Source organism: Gorilla gorilla, chromosome 20, assembly GCF_029281585.2.
Source record: "Gorilla gorilla gorilla isolate KB3781 chromosome 20, NHGRI_mGorGor1-v2.1_pri, whole genome shotgun sequence".
Classification (NCBI taxonomy): Eukaryota; Metazoa; Chordata; class Mammalia; order Primates; family Hominidae; genus Gorilla; species Gorilla gorilla.
The window spans coordinates 8,157,501-8,178,638 of record NC_073244.2 but is presented as its reverse complement, the minus strand read 5'-3'; the positions used below and the strand labels follow the sequence as shown (position 1 = coordinate 8,178,638).

At 51.1% G+C, this 21,138-nt stretch overlaps 1 protein-coding gene across 2 annotated transcripts in view; it reads right to left on the bottom strand.

Annotated features, from left to right (window-relative positions):
• The window catches only part of TMPRSS9 (transmembrane serine protease 9), a 67,670-nt gene that overhangs the window by 25,744 nt on the left and 20,788 nt on the right, over positions 1 to 21,138 (bottom strand). For both annotated transcript variants that reach the window (XM_055371182.2, XM_055371184.2), the window contains exons 2-5: positions 10,705 to 10,871; positions 4,025 to 4,152; positions 1,813 to 1,880; positions 1,482 to 1,657 (exon numbers count right to left, since the gene is read on the bottom strand). In XM_055371182.2, the coding sequence (XP_055227157.1) occupies positions 1,482 to 1,657; positions 1,813 to 1,880; positions 4,025 to 4,152; positions 10,705 to 10,846 (514 nt within the window). In that variant the 5' untranslated portion in view covers positions 10,847 to 10,871. The remainder of the gene's footprint in view (positions 1 to 1,481; positions 1,658 to 1,812; positions 1,881 to 4,024; positions 4,153 to 10,704; positions 10,872 to 21,138) is intronic.

The window sequence follows — 21,138 nt, the reverse complement described above, 5'->3', positions numbered from 1 at the left end:
CTTTAACAATGGTCTGAACTTGCATCTGACTCTCCAGTCATGACCTGCTGCATCGTACAATTTTATTTTTTATTTTTTAAAACCAGGTGCATACAAAATCATGCACTGTATAATTTTATTTTTTATTTTTGTTAATTTTTTTTTTTTGAGATGGAGTCTCACTCTGTCACCCAGGCTGGAGTGCAGTAGTGCAACCTTGGCTCACTGCAACCTCCGCCTCCCGGGTTCCAGCAATTCTCCTGCCTCAGCCTCCTGAGCAGCTGGGATTACAGGCACGTGCCACCACACCCAGCTCATTTTTGTATTTTTAGTAGAGATGGGGTTTCGCCATGTTGGCCAGGCTGGTCTCGAACTCCTGATCTGAAGTGATCAGCCCACCTTGGCCTCCCAGATTGCTGGAATTACAGGCATAAGCCACCACACCCGGCCTTCCATACAATTTTATTAGAGTGTAGCATTTATCCTTAGTTCTACAGTAGGGGGTTGGCCAACTACGACCATGGGCCAAATCCAGCCCACTGCTTGTTATTTTTAATAAGTTTTATTGGTAAACAGCCACACCTATTCATTTATGTATTGTCTGTGGCTACTTTTGTGATACAAATAACAGAGCTGAGTGCTTGTCACAGAAACCCAACGGACCACAAACATGAAAATATTAACTGGGCACGGTGGCTCACACCTATAATCCCAGCACTTTGGGAGGCCAAGGCAGGAGGATCACCTGAGGTCAGGAGTCCAAGACCAGCCCAGTACACATGGTGAAACCCCATCTCACTAAAAATACAAAAATTAGCCAGGCGTGGTGGTGCGTGCCTGTAATCCCAGCTACTCGGGAGTGAGTCGGGAGCTACTGAGGCAGGAAAATTGCTTGAACCTGGGAGGCAGAAGTTGCAGTGAGCCAAGACTTCATTATTGCACTTCAGACTGGGCAACAGAGTGAGACCCTGTCTCAAAAATTAAAAAATGGAAAAGAAAAGAGAAGACAAGACAACACAACACAACACTCTGGCTCTTCACAGAACAAGATGGCTGACCCCTGGTCCACACCATTAAGGCAAAGGCAATGTCAGTTTTTACATTTGTTTGTTTGTTTTTGAAACGAAGTTTCACTCTTTTTGCCCAGGCTGGAGTGCAATGGCACGATTTCGGCTCACTGCAACCTCCGCCTCCCAGGTTGGAGTGGTTCTCCTGCCTCAGCCTCCCATGTAGGTAGGATTACAGGTGCACACCACCACGCCCAACTGATTTTTGTATTTTTAGTACAGATGGGGTGTTGGCCAGGCTGGTCTCAAACTCCTGACCTCAGGTGATCCACCCGCCTCGGCCTCCCAAAGTGCTGGGATTACAGGCATGAGCCACCACACCCGGCCTGTTTGTTTTGTTTTTATGGGAAAGGGTGGTTATCAAAATGTATCTTGCAGCGCCTGCCCCACTCCAGCCTCCTCGTGATGGGGTTTCGGTCTCGGCTGCCCACTCACCTGTGAGCTCGGCCGACGCAATTGTGCCATAGGCAGCCAGGGATATGCCGTGCTCCCGCAGCCTTGCCCGGATCCCTCGCTGCAATAGCTCCTCCTCCAGGCCCAGGCTCAGCGTCTGGAGGGGTCGCAGCAGAAAGTGCAGCTGGAAATGTACGAGGACACTGGAGTTCCCATCCCTACAGGTATGGAGGAGAGGCCCTTAGAGAGGGAGGGGCTCCGCCCTGCTGGAATCTTCTGGAATCTTCTAGAATCTTCCAAACTTTTCTGGAATCCTCCAGAAACTCCCAGATGTCCACCAAGTTTCCTTCACCCACTGGAAGCTCCAACTCACCTGTAATTCAGCACCGAGCAACCCACGCAGCTTGCCTCTAACTCTGTCTTCTGAAAACTACTGACAAACTGCAATAGAAACAAGAATATCAAATGTTGAGACCCACAGCATGGGCACCTCGGCACTGCAGAGGCCTGTCAGGTGTTGGAGGGAGCCGGAGAAGGGGTTGGTTCCATGGGAAAGCATTTCCTTTTATTATTTTAAATTTTTATCTATATGTATGTATGTATGTATGTATGTATGTATGTATGTATTTTGAGACAAGAGTCTTGCTCTGTCACCCAGGCTGGAGTGCAGTAGCGCAATCTCCACTCACTGCAACCTCCGCCTCCCAGGTTCAAGCGATTCTGCTGCCTCAGCCTCCCAAAAAGCTGGGATTACAGGTGCCCGCCACCATGCCCAACTAATTTTTTGTATTTTTAGTAGAAATGGGGTTTCACTATGTTGGCCAGGCTGGTCTCGAACTACTGACCTTGTGATCCAGCTGCCTTGGCTTTCCACAGTGCTGGGATTACAGTTGTGAGCCACCACACCCAGACTTATGTTTTATTTTTAAATTTTTTATTGTTATTATTATTTTGAGACAGAGTCTTGCTCTGTCACCTGGGGTGGAGTGCAGTGGCACGATCTCGGCTCATTGCAACTTCCGCCTCTCAGGTTCAAGCAATTCTCCTGCCTCAGCCTCCCAAGTAGCTGGGATTACAGGCACACACCACCATGCGTGGCTAATTTTTTGTATTTTTTAGTAGGGACAGAGTTTCACTATGTTAGCCAGGCTGGTCTTGAACTCCTGACCTCGTGATCTGCCCACCTCAGCCTCCCAAATTAGCCGGGCATGGTGGTGTGTGCCTGCACTCCCAGCTACTCGGGAGGCTGAGGTGGGAGGATTGCTTGAGCCCAGGAGGTGTCACAGGTGTGAGCCACCACGCCCAGCCTATTTTTAAAAATTATTATTTTTTGAGATGGAGTCTCACTCTGTCACCCAGGCTGGAGTGCAATGGCACGATCTCAGCTCACTGCAACTTCTGCCTCCTGGGCTCAGGCAATCCTCCCACCTCAGCCTCCCGAGTAGCTGAGACTACAGGCACACACCATCACGCCCCACTAATTTTTGTGTTTTTAGTAATGATGGGATTTTGTCATGTTGCTCAGGCTGGTCGCAAACTCCTGACCTCAGGTGATCCACTCTCCTTGGCCTCCCAAAGTGCTAGGATTACAGATGTGAGCCACCCACCGTGCCTGCCTGGAGTGCTGTTTTTAATACGTGATTGCTGATGTGGTCACACGTCTGTTTCTCTTCGAATAAAATGGAAAACATTATTTTTTCACTGAGATATAATTCGCTGTGTCCTGTGTCCAAGCCTGGCCCCTTTTCCTGGCTGAGTCACATTCCAGTGTGTGCATAGCCACGCTGTGTTTCCCCGTTCATCCTAGGTGGTGGGTGCCTGTAACCCTGGCTACTCAGGAGGCTGAGACAGGAGAATTGCTTGAACCCGGGAGGCAGAGGTTGCAGTGAGCCATGATCCTGCCACTGCACTCCAGCCTGGACAACAGAGCAAGACTCCGTCTCAAAAAAATAAAATAAAATACATTCCCCCAGCTGGGCATGAGGGCTCTGATTCCCTTTTAGAATAAAATGTAAAACTCTAAATGTGGCAGGTTGGGTACGGTGACTCACGCCTGTAATCCCAGCACTTTGGGAGGCCGTGGAGGGAAGATCATTTGAGGTCAGGAGTTCAAGACCATCCTGTCCTACACGGTGAAACCTCGTCTCTACTAAAAATACAAAAATCAGCTGGACGTGGTGGCGTGCACCTGTAATCCCAGCTACTCGGGAGGCTGAGGCAGGAGAATCACTTGAACCTGAGCAGCAGAGGTTGCAGTGAGCTGAGATCATTCCACTGCACTCCAGCCTGGGTGACAGAGTGAGACTCCGTCTCAAGAAAAAAAAAAAAAACAAAAAAACCTCTAAATGTGGCCTAAAGTCCCATGTGAGTGTGTCCTCAGTGGATACAGCTCTGCCTTGCAGGTATCTGCCTTGGCCACCTGGCCTCGTCCTGCCCGCCCCCTGGCCTGGCCTCCCGGTCTCACAGCCTCCACCTCAGCTTCGTTGCCTGTGGCCTGCCTCCCTCCCACACGGAAAGCAGCTCCAGGTCAAAGCCCCCAACCACCCGCTCTTCCTCCCTGGCCCCCAAACACAGACCACCCTCACCAGTGCCTCCAGGGTGGGCGTCAGCGTGCGGCGATAGTCCGAGGTCTCCTGCCGCAAACTGCTGGTCCACCGGATTCCCCGCAGCTCGGCCGTGTGGTCCACGTGGACACCCTGTGTAGAGAGGAAGGCTGGGGACGAGACCAGGGCCCGTGAGACAGCCCACCTTCGGGGGCTCAGGGCTCCGCTGAGCTGCCACCCAGGCCCCGCCCTGTCTGCACCCACACACCCTGGTGGTCACTCCTGACATGCAGTGGGATGGTCGACGCCCCTGTGATAGCCCTGAATAGCTACTCACAGGGCTCTCCCTCAATTCCCAAAAGCACCCTGGTTTGGAGCTGAATTCTACTACAGCCACCCACCCGGAGGTCCCCAGGTACAGCACAAGGTGGATGAGCGCCAAGTGAGCCCCAGATGCCCCCGTGTTTTCCTCGAAGGCAGAAAGAGGTCCTGCTCATGCCTGTCTCCCATGCAGTGCCTGGCCCAGGATCTGAGCTGACTTCAGGGCGTAACCTCTGGAATGGCATCAGGAGACGGTGAAATGACAGTCCCCGCCTCCTACGGCAGGGGCATGAGCACAGCCAGAGGCCATCAGGACTCTCCGGCCACAGTCCCATGAGGTCATCTTCAAAAACCACTGGTTGGTTTGTGTTTGTTTGTTTGAGACAGAGTCTCGCTCCGTCACCCAGGCTGGAGTACAGTGGCGCGATCTCGGCTCACTGCAAGCTGCGCCTCCCGGGTTCATGCCATTCTCCTGCCTCAGCCTCCCAGGTAGCTGGGACTACAGGCACCCGCCACCACGCCCGGCTAATTTTTTTGTATTTTTAGTAGAGATGGGGTTTCACTGTGTTAGCCAGGATGGTCTCTATCTCCTGACCTCGTGATCCGCCCTCCTCGGCCTCCCAAAGTGCTGGGATTACAGGCGTGAGCCACTACGCCCGGCCTGTTTGTTTGTTTTGAGACAGAGTTTTGCTCTTGTTGCCCACGCTGGAGTGCAATGGCATGATCTCGCCTCACCGTAACCTCCGCCTCCCGGGTTCAAGCGATTCTCCTGCCGCCTCAGCCTCCGGAGTAGCTGAGATTACAGGCATGCACCACCATGCCCAGCTAGTAGAGACGGGGTTTCTCCATGTTGGCCAGGCTGGTCTCAAACTCCCGACCTCAGATGTTCCGCCAGCCTTGGCTTCCCAAAGCGCTGGGATTAACAGGCATGAGCCACCACGCCCGGCCTTGTTTGAGATAGGGTCTCACTCTGTCACCCAGGCTGGAGTGCAGTGGTGTTTTCTCAGCTCGCTGCAACCTCCATCTCCTGGGTTCAAGCGATCCTCCTGCCTCAGTCTCCTGCCTCAACCTCCTGAGTAGCTCGGATTACAGGCGTGGACCACCACACCTGGCTAGTTTTTTTGTATTTTTAGTACAGACTGGATTTCACCATGTTGGCCAGGCTGGTCTGGAACTCCTGACCTCAGGTGATCCACCCGCCTTGGCCTCCCGAAGTGCTGAGATTACAGGCGTGAGCCACTGCACCCAGCGTTAATTTTTGTATTTTTAGTAGAGATGGGGTTTCGCCACTTTGGCCAGGCTGGTCGGGAACTCCTGACCTCAGGTGATCTGCACGCCTCGGCCTCCCAAAGTGCTGGGATGACAGGCGTGAGCCACCGCACCCGGCAGAAAGCCCTAGTTTTTAGCTGTTGGCTGTGTTGTGTCCAAAGTACAAAGTACAGCAAAAATAATAGTCATAAAAAATTCCTATGCTGATGCAAGCAGCAGCAGAAAAAAATCTAAATAAAAACTACGAGAGCAACCACAGAAACCATGAGAGCACGAGCTTTGGTCAAAAATACGTTAAAACTACCAGAAGTGCACACCAGTGCAAAAAAAATGGCCGTAATTACAACATTTAAACGAAGCAAATAGCAACCGCGTAAACCGTGAAAGCTGGGTCCCAATTCCGTTTATCCTAAATGGATAGATACGCTAGATGGGTATTTACGTAGCCATATATTCAGTAGATAGAATATTCTGAACCAATTCTAAAAACGGTGTTTTCTCGTTCAAGAAACTAAAAATAAAGAAACACGAGCACCCTGGTGGGCGGACTGAATTGCCCCGCCTCTGTGTCCCAACCTCACTCTGTTTCTACCCTAAACAACTGCAGATTCAGGAAGTTGCAGAAATAGTTCAGAACGTCTCCCGCTTTCCACTCAGCCTCTTATCTCCAACTAAAATGGTGAGCTGTTTGGGAAGGGCTGAATTCTCATTTTTATTTTTTAAAATGTTTTATTTTTTTGAGACAAGGTCTCTATTGTGCGGGCTTCAGTGCAGTGACACAATCACGGCTCACTGCAGCCTCGACCTCATGGGCTCAGGTGATCCTCCTGCCTCAGCCTCCCAAGTAGCTAGACCACAGGCGCCCACCATCACGCCTGGCTGGCTGGCTTTCTCTTTCTTTCTCTTTTCTTGACAGAGTCTCACACTCGGTTGCCAGGCTGGGATGCAGTGGCACGATCTTGGCTCACTGCAACCTCTACCTCCTGGGTCCAAGCGATTCCCTTGCCTTAGCTTCCCGAGTAGCTAGGACTACAGGCACGTGCCACCACGACCAACTAATGTTTTTTGTATTTTAGTAGAGACGGGGTTTCACCATGTTGGCCAGGATGGTTTCAATCTCCTGACCTCATGTTCCGCCCAACCCGGCCTCCCAGAGTGCTGGGATTACAGGCGGGAGCCACCAAGCCCAGCTTTTTTTTTTTTTTTTTTGGAGACATGGTCTCCCTCTGTTGCCCAGGTTGGAGTGCAGTGGCACGATCTCGGCTCACTGCAACCTCCACTTCTCGGGTTCAAGCAATTCTCCAACCTCAGCCTTCCGCGTAGCTGGGATTACAGGCGCGTACCAGTCTGCCCAGCTAATTTTTGTATTTTAGTAAAGACAGGGTTTCACCCATGTTGGCCAGGCTGGTCTCAAACTCCTGACCTCATGATCCACCTGCCTCAGCCTCCCAAAGTGCTGGGATTACCGGGGTGAGCCACCATGCCCGGCCCTGGCTAATTTTTTGCATTTTTTTGTAGAGACAGGGTTTCCCCGTGTTTCTGTGTCCGAAGTTCGTGGGTTCTTGGTCTCACTGACTTCAAGAATGAAGCTGCGGACCCTCGCGCTGAGTGTTACGTTTCTTAAAGATGGTGTGTCCGGAGTTTGTTCTTTCTGATGTTCGGAATTTCTTCCTTCTGGTGGGTTCGTGGTCTTGCTTGCTTCAGGAGTGACGCTGCAGACCTTCCCAGTGAGTGTTGCAGCTCTTAAGGCAGCGTGTCTGGAGTTGTCCATTCCTCCCGGTGGGTTTGTGGTTTTGCTGGCCTCAGGAGTGAAACTGCAGACCTTTGCAGTGAGTGTTACAGCTCATAAAAGCACCGCATACTCAACGAGTGAACAGCAGCAAGATTTCTTGCAAAGAATTAAACAACAAATCCTCTACAGCATGAAAAGTTCCCCAACCCGGTTGCCGCTGCTGGCTCCAGCAGCCTGCTTTTATTCCCTTATCTGGCCCCACCCACATCCTCCTGATTGGCCCATTTTACAGAGCGCTGATTGGTCCATTTTACAGAGAGCTGATTGGTCCATTTTGACAGGGTGCTGATTGGTGTGTTTACAATCCCTGAGCTAGACACAGGGTGCTGATTGGTGCATTTACAAATCTTTAGCTAGACACAAAAGTTCTCCAAGTCCCCACTAGATTAGCTAGACACAGAACACTGATTGGTGCATTTACAAACCTTGAGCTAGACACAGGGTGCTCATTGGTGCATTTACAAACCTTGAGCTAGACTTAAAATTTCTCCAAGTCCCCACTAGATTAGCTAGACACAGAGCACTGATTGGTGTGTTTATAAACCTTGAGCTAGACGCAGAGTGCTTATTGGGGCATTTACAATCCTCTAGTTAGACATAAAAGTTATCCAAGTTCCCACCAGATTAGCTAGACACAGAGTGTTGGTTGGTGCATATACAGTCCTCCAGCTAGACATAACAATTCTCCAAGTCCCCACTCGACTCAGGAGCCCAGCTGGCTTCGCCCGGCCCTGGCTAATTTTCTGCATTTTTTGTAGAGACAGGGTTTCACCATGTTACCAGGCTGAACTGGAACTCCTGGGCTCAAGCAATCCTCCCGTTTCAGCTTCCCAGAGAGCTGGGATTACAGGTGTGAGCCACTACGCCTGGCAACATGTCCTTTTTTCTTTTTCTTTTTTATTTTTTATCAGGGTGTCGCTCTGTCTCCCAAGCTGGAGTGCAGTGGTATGATCATAGCTCACTGCAGGCTCCAACTCCTGGGCTCAAGCAATCCTCCCACCTCAGTCTCCCGAGTAGCAGGGACTACTGGCACGCACAACCACTCATTTTCACTGAAAACATTCTAAAATTTTAATTTTAAATGTTTCTTGTCTTCATTATTTAATTTTTTGTAGAGATGGGGTCTTGCTATGTTGCCTAGGTTGGTCTCGAACTCCTGAGCTCAAGCGATCCTCCTGCCTCAGCCTCCCAGAATGCTGGGATTACAGGCAGGAGCCACCACACCTGGCCTTAAGCGCTTCTTGAAAGACTTCCTGATGGGGCGTGAGGGCTCATGTCTGTAATCCCAGCACTTTTGGAGGCCAAGGTAGGTGGATCACTTGAGGTCAGCAGTTCGAGACCATCCTGGCCAATATGGCAAAACCCCATCCCTACTAAAAATACAAAAATTAGCTGGGCGTAGTGGCACACACCTGTAATCTCAGCTACCCAGCAGGCTGAGGCAGGAGAATCGCTTGAACCTGGGTGGTGGAGGTTGCGATGAGCTGAGATTGTGCCATTGCACTCTGTCGCGCCTGGGAGACAGAGAGTGAGACTCCATCTCAAAAAAAAAAAAAAAAGACTTCCTTTCCTTTCAGGGGGGTCCTGATGGGAATTATATTTATCTGTTTTTCCCAAAATGTATTTGTTACAATGCAGATGAGAAACTCTGCCCCGCCCCTGCCTCTCACTAGGTGACGGACACACACACACACACACACATGCATGCACACATAGATACACACGCAGACACACACATGCATGCACAAACGCATGCAAATGAACACGTGTGCACCATGCACACACTCATGAACACACAAATACACTCACACGAGGAACCCAAATTGTATTGCACTTGGTACCTACAGCCACTAGAGGGCCTCAGTCAAACATGTCTGGCTCTGGGAGTTTCCAGAAGTTCCACAAATATTTAAAAAGGAAAAAAGAAAAAAGAAAAAAAAAAACTAGGAGGATTCTCACAGGATCGCGAACTTACTATTTTGGGGAGAGCATTTCTCCCCAAATTGCTGTTTATTATCATCATTTAAATGTTAAAATTAACTTTTTTTTTTTTTTTTTTTTGAGATGGAATCGCTCTGTTGCCCAGGCTGGACTGCAAGGGCATGATCTCGGCTCACTGCAACCTCTGCCTCTTCCTGGGCTCAAGCAATTCTCCTGCTTCAGCCTCCCAAGTAGCTGGGATAACAGGCGTGCACCACCATGCTCAGCTATCTTCCTTCCTTCCTTCCTCCCTCACTCCCTCTCTTTCTTTCTTTCTTGTATTTTTATTAGAGACGGGGTTTCACCATGTTGGTCAGGGTGGTCTCGAACTCCTGACCTCATGATCTGCTCACTTCAGCCTCCCAAAATGTTGAGATTACAGGTATGAGCCACTGCACCCAACCTTATTTTTAATTTATTATTATGTTTTTATTTTTTGAGATAGAGTCTCACTCTGTCACCCAGGCTGGAGTGCAGTGGTGCAATCTCAGCTCACTGCAACCTCTGCCTCCCAGGTTCAAGCGATTCTCCTGCCTTAGCCTCCTGAGTAGCTGGGACTACAGGCACCACCACGCCTGGGTAATTTTTTGTGTTTTCTGTAGAGGCAGAGCTTTATCATGTTGCCCAGGCTGTTCTCAAACTCCTGGGCTCCGATGGTCCTCCCGCCTCAGCCTCCCAAAGTGCTGGGATTACAGGTGGGAGCCACCACGCCCAACCCAGTTGCTCGGTTTTATAAAAATACTTTTGGGGCCGGGCGCGGTGGCTCACACCTGTCATTCCAGCACTTTGGGAGGCCAAGGCTGGCGGATCACAAGGTCAGGAGATTGAGAGCATCCTGGCTAACACAGTGAAACCCCCGTCTCTACTAAAAATACAAAAATTTAGCAGGGGGTGGTGGCGGGCGCCTGTAGTCCCAGCTACTCAGGGAGGCTGACGCAGGAGAACGGTGTGAACCCAGGAGGTGGAGCTTGCAGTGAGCCGAGATCACGCCACTGCACTCCAGCCTGGGTGACAGAGCAAGACTCCGTCTAAAAAAAAAAAAAAAAAAAAAAAAAAACTACTTTGGGTATTTTGCTGATTTACCCAAATTTAAAACAAGGTCACTTCCCTGTCTCTGTTTCTCTGTCACCCCAGCTGTGAAAACTTCCTTCGGGAGCTTCTTTAGTCGGGAAAACTGACACACGCAGGAACTCATCTGCTCCACTCCCCGCCCACCCGCCTGGCCTAGGGCACCTTCATTTCCACGCCTAGACACTGCCCTTTGATTCCAGATGGCCAAGGAGACACCATCAAGTCTCTTCCCGGTCACTTTGCACACGTCCCTTGTTTTGTGAACCCAGCCAATCCCATAGCCACTTACCCAAAAGGACTCCCAGGGTGAGGACGACAAGGCTGGTGGCCACCACGCCAATGGTGGCCGCTCGACAGCACGCGGCATCTGGAGCGGGGACTTCCTTGGTTGTCCTGGGCATGAGGTGTACATCAGCCACAGTGGGCTCCATGGCTCAGAGACACGCAGGCAGCAAGCTGGATGCCACACAGCAAGACAGAAACACGGGGTCAGAGGCTGAAGGTGCTTCTCTTCCCATAAGCAAGGGTTGCAACTATACCCTTAAAAACGGCAGGGCGCGGTGGCTCACGCCTGTCATCCCAGCACTTTGGGAGGCTGAGGCGGGAGGACCATGGGAGGCTGAGGTGGGAGGACCATTTGAGGTCGGGAATTCCATATCAGCCCGGCCAACATGGAGAAACCCCATCTCTACTAAAAATCCAAAATTAGCCAGGCATGTTGGTGCACACCTGCAATCCAGCTACCCGGGAGGCTGAGGCAAGAGAATCACTTGAACCCGGGAGGCAGAGGCTGCAGTGAACCGAGATCACGCTACTGCACTCCAGCCTGGATGACAGAGCGAGACTCCAAAAAAAAAAAAAAAGACCAGACGCGGTGGCTTATGCCTGTAATCCCAGCACTTTGGGAGGCCAAGGTGGGTGAATCGCTTGAGGTCAGGAGTTTGAGACCAGCCTGGCCAACATGGTGAAACCCCGTCTCTACAAAAAATACAAAAAATTAGTCAGGCGTGGGGGCGGGTGCCTGTAATCCCAGCTACTCAGGAGGCTGAGGCAGGAGAATCGCTTGAACCCGGGAGGCGGAGGTTTCAGGGAGCTGAGAGCACGCCACTGCACTCCAGCCTGGGCAACAGAGCGAGACGCCATCTCAAAAAAAAAAAAAAAAAAAGGTGGAACGTGACTGCTGGCTGGGCCGCTGCGTGAGGGTGAGGACTCCCGTGGGTCGCTGCAGTCCATTGCTAGAAAGAGTAAATCTGAGGTTCCCACAGCTGCTGTAACAAAGGACCCCACGCTTGGGGGCTTAGAGGGACACCGAGTTATCGGCCAGGCATGGTGGCTCACACCTGTAATCCCAGCATTGTGGGAGGCTGAGGCGAGAGGATTGCTCGAGCCCAGGAGTTTGAGACCAGCCTGGGCAATATAGTGAGACCGCCATCTCCACAAAAAATGAACAAAAATTAGCCAGATGTGGTGGCTCATGCCTGTAATCCTAGCCACTCAGGAGGCTGAGGCAGGAGGATCGCTTGAGCCCAGGAGGTGGAGGCTGCAGTGAGCTGTGATTGCGCCACTATACTCCAGCCTGGCTGACAGAGCCAGACCCTGTCTCAAAAAATTTAAAAATGGAATACTGATTGATTATCTCACAGTTTTGAAAGTCAGAAGTCTGAGATCCATCTTGCAGGGCTCACCATCGAGCTGTGGGCGGGCCTGGGCCCTTCTGGGGGCTCCAGGGGAGAATACGTTTCCCACCTTTACCAGTGTCTGAAGCCTCAGGGCCCCTTCTTCTCCCTTCACAGCCACAGTGCAGCCTCTTCCAGTCTCTCTCTGACTCTCACCCTCCCGCCTCCTTTTTTGTTTGTTTGTTTTTGAGACAGGGTCTTTCTCTGATGCCCAGGCTGGAGTGCAATGGTGTGATCACAGCTCACTGCAGCCTCCACCTCCTGGGCTCAAGCGATCCTCCCACCTCCACCTCCTAGTAGCTAGGGCCACGTGTGTGCCACTACGCCCAGCTAATTAATTTTTTTGTACAGAGGGGGCCTTCCTATGTTGCCCAAGCTGGTCTCGAACTCCGGATCTCATGCGATCCTCCCACCTAGGCCTCCCAAAGTGCTGGGATTACCGGCGTGAGCCACCGTGCCCAGCCTGAGTGCCAGCTTTCGAAGGGAGGTGCATCAAAGAATTTGTGACCACAGACTCTTTTTCTGTCACACTCATCAACAGCTCCTGTTGGCTAGTGTTCAAAACAGATTCCTAATCCTGTCATTCCTCACCATCTGTGCAGCTACGGCTCTGGACAGGCCACCAGCATCCCGTCTGGAGGGACTGGCCTCTTTCCTCCCTCCCTTGCCCCTCTGTGAGCTGGTCATAGCCGTTAAGGGTGCCTTTGAAGTGTCCATCAGATTACATCATCCCTGCGACACACACTAAAATCCCTCCAGCAGCCTAAAACCCAAAGTGCTCCTGACCTTCACACCCCACCCCTGATTTTTTTTTTTTTTTTTTTTTTTTAAAGAGAGAGAGAGTCTCTCTGTTGCCCATACTGGAGTGCTGTGGTGCGATCTCGGCTCACTGCAACTTCAAATTTCCGGGCTTAAGTGATCCTCCCACCTCAGCCTCCCATAGCTGGGACCACAGGTGTGCGTCACCACGCCATGCTCATTTTTCTTTCTCCCTTCCCTTCCCTTTCTCCCTTTCTCCCTTCCCTTTCTCCCCTCTCTTCCCTTCCTTTCGTTTCCTTTCTTTTCAATTGAGATGGAGTCTCGCTCTTGTTGACCTGGCTGCAGTGCAGTGGCACAGTCTCGGCTCACTGCAACCTCTGCCTCCCGGGTTCAAGCGATTCTCCTTCCTCAGCCTCCCTAATAGCTGGGATTACAGGCACCCAGCACCACACCTGGCTAATTTTTATATTTTTAGTAGAGGGGGGGGTTCGCCATGTTGGCCAGGCTGGTCTCGAACTCCTGACCTCAGGTGATCCACCCACCTCGGCCTCCCAAAGTGCTGGGATTACAGGCGTAAGCCACCTCGCCCAGCCTCACTTTTCTATTTTTTTGTAGAGAGGGGAATCTTGTTATGTTGCCCAGGCTGGTTTTGAACTCCTGACCTCAGGTGATCCACCCGCCTTGGCCTCCCAAAGTGCTGGGATTACAGGCGTGAGCCACTGCACCCGGCCTCATTGTTCTGTTTTTTGTAGAGAGGGGATCTTGCTACATTGCCCAGGCTGGTTTTGAACTCCTGGCCTCAGGCAACCTTCCCTCCTCAGCCTCCCAAAGTGCTGGGACCACAGGTGTGCTGTGCAGTGGCGTGATCTCACCACAACCTCTGCCTCTCAGGTTCAAGTGATTCTCATGCCTCAGTCTCCCAAGTAGCTGGGACCACAGGCGCACGCCATCACACCTGGCTAATTTTTGTATTTTTAGTAGAGACGGGGTTTCACCATATTGGCCAGGCTGTTCTCAAACTCCTGGCCTCAAGAGACCCACCTGCCTCGGCCTCCCAAAGTGCTGGGATGACAGGCGTGAGCCACTGCGCTGGCAGCAGTAAATATTTTCATGCTCACAAGGTAGTCAGGACTGTGTCCCTTCACTCTCCCATTGTCACACTAAAGCAGCCGACCACATGTAAAGAATTAGACACAACTATGTTCTTGTCACACTTTATGGACGCTAAAATTCAAATCCTGGCTGGGCGCAGTGGCTCACGCCTGTAATCCTTTTTTTTTTTTTTTTTTTTTTTTGAGACGGAGTCTCGCTCTGTCACTCAGGCTGGAGTCCAGTGGCACGACCTCAGCTCACTGCAAGCTCCGCCTCCCGGGTTCATGCCATTCTCCTGCCTCAGCCTCCCAAGTAGCTGGGACTACAGGCGCCCACCACCACGCCCGGCTAATTTTTTGTATTTTTAGTAGAGACGGGGTTTCACCGTGTTAGCCAGGATGGTCTCAATCTCCTGATCTCGTGATCTGCCTGCCTCGGCCTCCCAAAGTGCTGGGATTACAGGTGTGAGCCACCATGCCCGGCCAATCCCATCTCCTTAGGAGGCCGCGGCAGGACAATCACTTGAGTCCAGGAGTTTGAGACCAGCCTGGGCAACATAGCAAGACCCTATGTTGACAGAAAATAAAAATTAAATTAGCTGGGCATGGTGGGGCGCGTATCTGTGATCCCAGCTACTCAGGAGGCTGAGGTGGGAGGACTGCTTGAGACCAGGAGGTTGAGGCTGCAAGGACCTGTGATCACACCACTGCACTCCAGCCTGGGTGACAGAGCAACACCCAGTCTCTAGTAATGATAATAAAATGAAAAAATAATTCTGTAGACCAGATCTGGCTCTGGCCCACAGGATGTTGTTTCCTGACCCCTGGAATAGATACGTAATCTTTTTTTATTTTTTAGAGACAAGGTCCTGCTCTGTCACCCAGGCTGGAATGCAGTGGTGCTATCATAGCTCACTGCAGCCTCTACCTCCCAGGCTCAAACGATCCTCCTGCCTTAGATTCCAGAGTTGATAGGACCACAGGCATGCCACCACACCCGGTTAATTTTTTTATACTCTGTAGAGATTGGGGTCTCACTATGTTGTCCAGTCTGGCCTTGAACTCCTGGCCTCAAGTGATCCTCCTGCCTCGGCCTCCAGATGTGAGCCGCTGTACCCGGCCACCTCTCTGGCCGTTTATAATCATTTGCCAGTCCCTGTTCCGGGCGTTCTCCCACTGATGAGTCATCACTAAGGCTTTGAAATGTAAAAGGATTTACAAGCATGAGTCCCAGAACATGGCCAGGTGGCAGCCGTGTGCAACGGCAACACCGCAACCTTCATCCGTGCTCCTGCCGCTTTCAGTCTCGTTGGAGCAGGGGATCCACCCATTTTCCGCGAGCAACTGCCTGTGTCGCATGGATCCCTAAGCAGAACTGGGCAGCTGTCGGCCCCTGAGGGATGTAACCTGACACCTGGGGCAGGCAGATTCCACTGGGAGCACTGCGATCCCTCCTCCTGGGATTCAAGCCCTGTGTGAGCCCCGCCCCCTGCGAGCCCCGCCCCTACGAGCCCCGCCCTACGAGCCCCGCCCCCTGCGAGCCCCGCCCCTGCGAGCTCCGCCCCCTGTGAGCTCCGCCCCCTGTGACCCCTTCTCACCAATGGATGGGCCAAGGTAGCCACGGTGGCCTCAGGTAATCCACCCACCTCAGCCTCCCAAAGTGCTGGGATTATAGGATTACAGGTGTAGGCCACCGCGCCTGGGCTTTTCTTTCTTTCTTTTTTTTTTTTTTATTTGAGATAGAGTTTGGCTCTGTCCCCCAGGCTGGAGTGCAGTGGCATGATCTCAGCTCACTGCAACTTCTGCCTCCCGGGTTCAAGCAATTCTCCTGCCTCAACTTCCCGAGCAGCTGGGATTACAGGTGCATGCCACCACACCCAGCTAATTTTTTTTTTTTTTTTTTTTTTACTCTGTCGCCCAGGCTGGAGTGCAGTGGTGCGATCTTGGCTCACTGCAAGCTCCATTTCCCAGGTTCACGCCATTCTCCTGACTCAGCCTCCTGAGTAGCTGGGACTACAGGTGCCCGCCACCACGCCTGGCTAATTTTTTGTATTTTTAGTAGAGACGGGGTTTCACCATGTTAGCCAGGATGGTCTCAATCTCCTGACCTCGTGATCCACCTGCCTCGGCCTCCCAAAGTGCTGGGATTACAGGCTTGAGCCACCGCACCTGACCACACCCAGCTAATTTTTGTACTTTCAGTAGAGATGGGGTTTCGCGATGTTGGCTGGTCTCGAATTCCTGACCCCAGGTGATCTGCTCGCCTCGGCCTCCCAAAGTGCTGGGATTACAGGCGGGAGCCACCACACCTGGTTCTCTCTAGCTTACATTCTTTTATGCTCGTGAGACCCCAACAGACCTTAACCTCAAACTCTGCATGTTCTCAGCCTGCAGGGACGCCTTTCTCTGCAGAGGTGGGGGATCACCTCCACATTGTCTGCAAAGGTGGATCTCATTGCCTCCCCTCCGCCTCAGCTCCCCTGGGATGCTGTGTCTGCTGCGTGGGCAGAGAATGATTCATGCCTGGCCTCCAACACACTTTTCCCCATTAGAAACCCACAGAAAAGGAAGCTGGGGGAACAATGCCATTCTGTTTCCCCGGGTGGGGTCCCCTGGACGTGCCCACGTGGCCGAGGGCTTCTCTGGAGGGAGTGGAGTTGCCCTGGATGCCCGTGGGGATGAAAACCAGGCCTGGGTGGGCAGATGAGATACAGAACACCGCATGGAGCTTGAGTTTCAGACAATCAAACATCCTTTTGTAGCCTAAGTGTGTCCCTGGGATGGTTCACTCTATGCAATACCTTGGCCGGGCTTTGGTTCTTTGGTCAAACATTATTCTAGCTGTTGCTGTGAAGGTAATTTTTAGATAGAATTAACATCTATTTATTTATTTTTATTGTTTTGAGATGGGGGGGGGTCTCACTCTGTCCCCCAGGCTGGAGTGCAGTGGTGTGATCATAGCTCACTGCAGCCTCGACCTCCTGGGCTCAAGCGATCCCCCCACCTCAGCCTCCGGAGTAGCTGGAATATGGATGTCTACCACTATGCCAGATAAGTTAAAAAATTTCTTTGTAGAGTCAGGGTGCAGTGGCTCACGCCTGTAATCTCAGCACCTTGGGAGGCCGAGATGGGAGGATCACTGGAGTCCAGAGCTCAAGACCAGCCTGGGTCATGTAGGGAGACCCTGCCTCTAAGAAAATTTTAAAAATCGTAATTTTTTTTTTTTTAGAGACGGGGTCTTGCTATGTTGCCCAGGCTGGTCTGGAACTACTGGCTTCAAGCCATCTTCCTGCCTCAGCCTCTCAAAGTGCTGGGAACCACTGCACCCACCCAGCCCAATTAACTTCTCCTTTTTTTTTTTTTTTTTTTTTGACGGAATCTAGCTGTGTCACCCAGGCTGGAGTGCAGTGGTGCAATCTTGGCTCGCTGCAAACTCTGCCTCCCAGGTTCAAGCAATTCTTGTGCCTCAGCTTCCCAAGTAGCTGGGATTACAGGTGCCTGCCACCATGCCTGGCTAATATTTGTATTTTTAGTAGAGACGGGGTCTTGCTATGTTGGCCAGGCTGGTGTGGAACTCCTGATCTCAGGTGAACCACCTGCCTCGGCCTCCCAAAGTGCTGAGATTACAGGCGTGAGCCACTGCGCCCAGCCCAATTAACATTTAAATCGGTAGCTATTAAATAAAGCAGGTGACCCTCCATAATGTGGTGGGCCTCACCCAATCAGTCGAAGGCCTTAAAAGACTGAGGTTCCCCAAGAGGAAGGAAATCTGCCTCCAGATAGCCTTTGGCCTTGAGACTGCAGCATCAGCTCTTCCCTAGGTGTCTGGCCTGCCCTGCAGATTCCAGACCTGCAGCCCCTCAATGGTATGAGCCAAATCCTTAAAATAAATCTCAATCTGTGTGTGTATACATGTGTGAGTCTGTGTGCGGGTGTGCATCTGTGTGTGCATGTGTGCATCTGTGTATGTATGGATGTGTGTTTGTGTGTGCGTATCTGTGTGCATGTGTGTGTGTCTGCATGTGTGCATCTGTGTATGTGTGTGTGCATGTGTGCATTTGTGTGTGCATGTGTGCATCTGTGTATGTGTGCATGTGTGGGTCTGTGTGTGTGCATGTGTGCATTTGTGTGTGCATGTGTGTGTCTGTGTGTGTGTGCATGTGCGTCTGTGTGTGCATCTGTGCGTATGTCTGTGTATCCACTCAATTGGTCCTGCTTCTCTGGAGAATTCTGCCTCTAATCTGTATTTTAGTGTAAGTATGTCTCTCTTGTGCAAAATTTAGGACATTCTCCTACTCCTACTAAAAAAATGTTTTGACCAGGCGCGGTGGCTCACGCCTGTAATCCCAGAACTTTGGGAGGCCAAGGTGGGAGGATCCCCTGATGTCAGGAGTTTGAGACCAGCCTGGCCAACATGGCGAAACCCCATCTCTACTAAAAATAAAAAAATTAGCCGGGCATGGTGGCACATGGTTTCTTGGGAGGATGAGGCAGGAAAATCACTTGAACCCCAGAAGCAGAGGTTTCAGTGAGCACTCCAGCCTGAGCAACACAGAGTGAGACCCTGTTTAAAAAAAAAATAAACGTTTTGGTTGTTAATCTGAAATTCTGGCTGAGCGCTGTGGCTCATGCCTGTTATCCCAACAGTCTGGGAGGCTGAGGCAAGTGGATCACCTGAGGTCAGGAGTTCGAGACCAGCCAGACAACATAGTGAAACCCCGTCTCTACTAAAAATACAAAATTAGCTGGGCGTGGTGGCACACGCCTGTAATCCCAGCTACTTGGGAGCCTAAGATAGGTCAATCTCTTGAACCCAGGAGGTGGAGGTTGCAGTGAGCCGAGATTGCACCACTGCACTCAAGCCTGGGCGACAGAGCGAGACTCCGTCTGAAAATGAATGAATGAATGAATGAATGAATACATATCTGAAATTCTAATGTCTCTGAGCGTGCTAAATGTTTTATTGTTGAGTCTGGCAACCCTATGCTGGGGCCCAGCCAGAATGTTCCCTCCTCAGGGGAACGTGTTCCTCTGGGAACGGCCACTCCATGCCTGGCCACTACCATCCAGAGCCAATGAGAAAGGAGAGATGTACCAGGGTGGCGGGGAGTGAAGCAGGGGCGGCATGGAGCGAGGCAGGGGCAGCGTGGAGCGAGGCAGGGGCGGTGGGGAGGCAGGGGCAGCGGGGAGTGAAGCTGCACCACACTTTCCCATTTACTCTTACACTTGAGTTGAACTGCCTTCAGACGAGCCAGAGAATCTCCAATAATCACTTGATAGATGGTTTAGAAACAAAAGACACCAAGATTCACTTCTGTGATTAGAGCTGGAAAGGCACATTTAGAGTATGAGCTCACTCCCCAACACACACACACACACACACACACACACACACACACACACACAGTGTTCATTCAACCCCAGCTGCCTCTGCTGACCCTGCCCCGCGGGTTTTCTAAGGATTCCTGTGTTCTCTAAATGGTCTTGTCATCACCATCATTGGTTCACAGAAATGACTCCACGGCTATTTAGCATCAAACATAGAAGCGCCATTCATTTCACTCTCTCCATCCAGCCAACCTTTACGATGGGCCAGGCCTGGCTGCGTCGAACCCTGAATGAGACAGATACGATTCTCTGAGCTCAGAGAGCTTCAATCCGAGCGGAAGAGGCCCAGATCCATTAACATGATGCTACAAGAATGGCTCAAAACTAGAAGCACAACCAGGAACTTTGAATCTGTGTACAGGGGTCTTCGATTTAGACACGCAGTCAGGGGAGGGTTTTCTGAGAGAGTGATGAATTATTCAAGTTCGAAAGGATAAACAGGAATTGAGTAAGCCTCCAGTAGAAGGAATGGATCCTACATGGCAGGGATAAAGTATCTAGAATCCCTGTGGCAGAAGCAAGGAAGTCAAGGCTATTGTAGAGAAAGTGTATTAGTCAGCTACTGCTGTGTAACAAATCAGCACAAACTTAGCAGCTTCAAACAACATGCACTTGTTACCTCCTCACTTCCTGGGGTCAGGATTCTGACAGGGTTTAGCTGGGCCTTCTGCTCAGCGTCTCATGAGGCTGCAATCCAGGTGTTAGCTGGGCTGCATTCTCATCTGAGGCTTGACTGGGGAAGAATCCACTGTCTTTTTTTTTTTTTTTTTTTTTTTGGTGGAGTCTTGCTCTGTTGCCCAGGCTGGAGTGCAGTGGCACAACTTTGGCTCACTGCAACCTCTGCCTCTCAGGTTCAAGTGATTCTACTGCCTCAGCTTTCCCAGTAGCTGGGATTACAGGTGCATGCCACCATGCCTGGCTAATTTTTTTTTTTAATTTTTAGTAGAGACGGGGTTTTGCCATGTTGGCCAGGCTGGTCTTGAACTCCAGACCTCAAACGATCCACTCACCTTGGCCTCCCAAAGTCCTGGGATTACAGGCATGAGCCACCGTACCTGGTTTTTTGTTGCTGTTTTTTTTTTTTAAGACAGGGTTTCACTCTGTGGCCCAGGCTAGAGTGCAGTGGCACAATTGTAGCTCATTGCAGCCTCGAATTCTTGGGCTCAAATGATCCTCTTGACTCAGTCTCATGACTCTCTGCATGATTCTCCCACTAAGTGGGAGCTGAGAGCAGAAACAGTCATACAGCACCAGCAAGGTCCAAAATGGCAGCCACTGGCCCCATGTGGCTATTAAAACTAAAGTTAATTACAACCAGCCAGGTGTAGTGGCTCATGCCTGTAATCCCAGCACCATGGGAGGCTGAGGCACTACGGGAGGCTGAGCACTATGGGAGGTCGAGACCAGCTTGGGCAACATAATAAGACCCCATCTCTATAAAAAATAGAAAAAGTAGCTGGGCATGGTAGCATGCACCTGTAGTCCCAGCTACTCATGAGGCTGAGGATCAGTGAGCCAAGGAGGTTGAGACTCCAGTGAGGTGTGATTGTGCCACTGCACTTGAGATGGGCAGGAGAAAAGAAAGAAAGAGAGAAAGAAAGAGAGAGAGAAAAGAGAGAATGAGAGAGAGAGAGAGAGAGAAAGGAAGAGAAAAAGAGAGAAAGAGAGAGGAAGGAAGGAAAGAAAGAGAAAAAGAAGGAAAGAAGGAAAGGCAGGCAGGAAGGAAAGAAGGAAGGAGGAAAGAAAGAAAGAAAGAAAGAAAGAAAGAAAGAAAGAAAGAAAGAAAGAAAGAAAGAAAGAAAGAAAGAA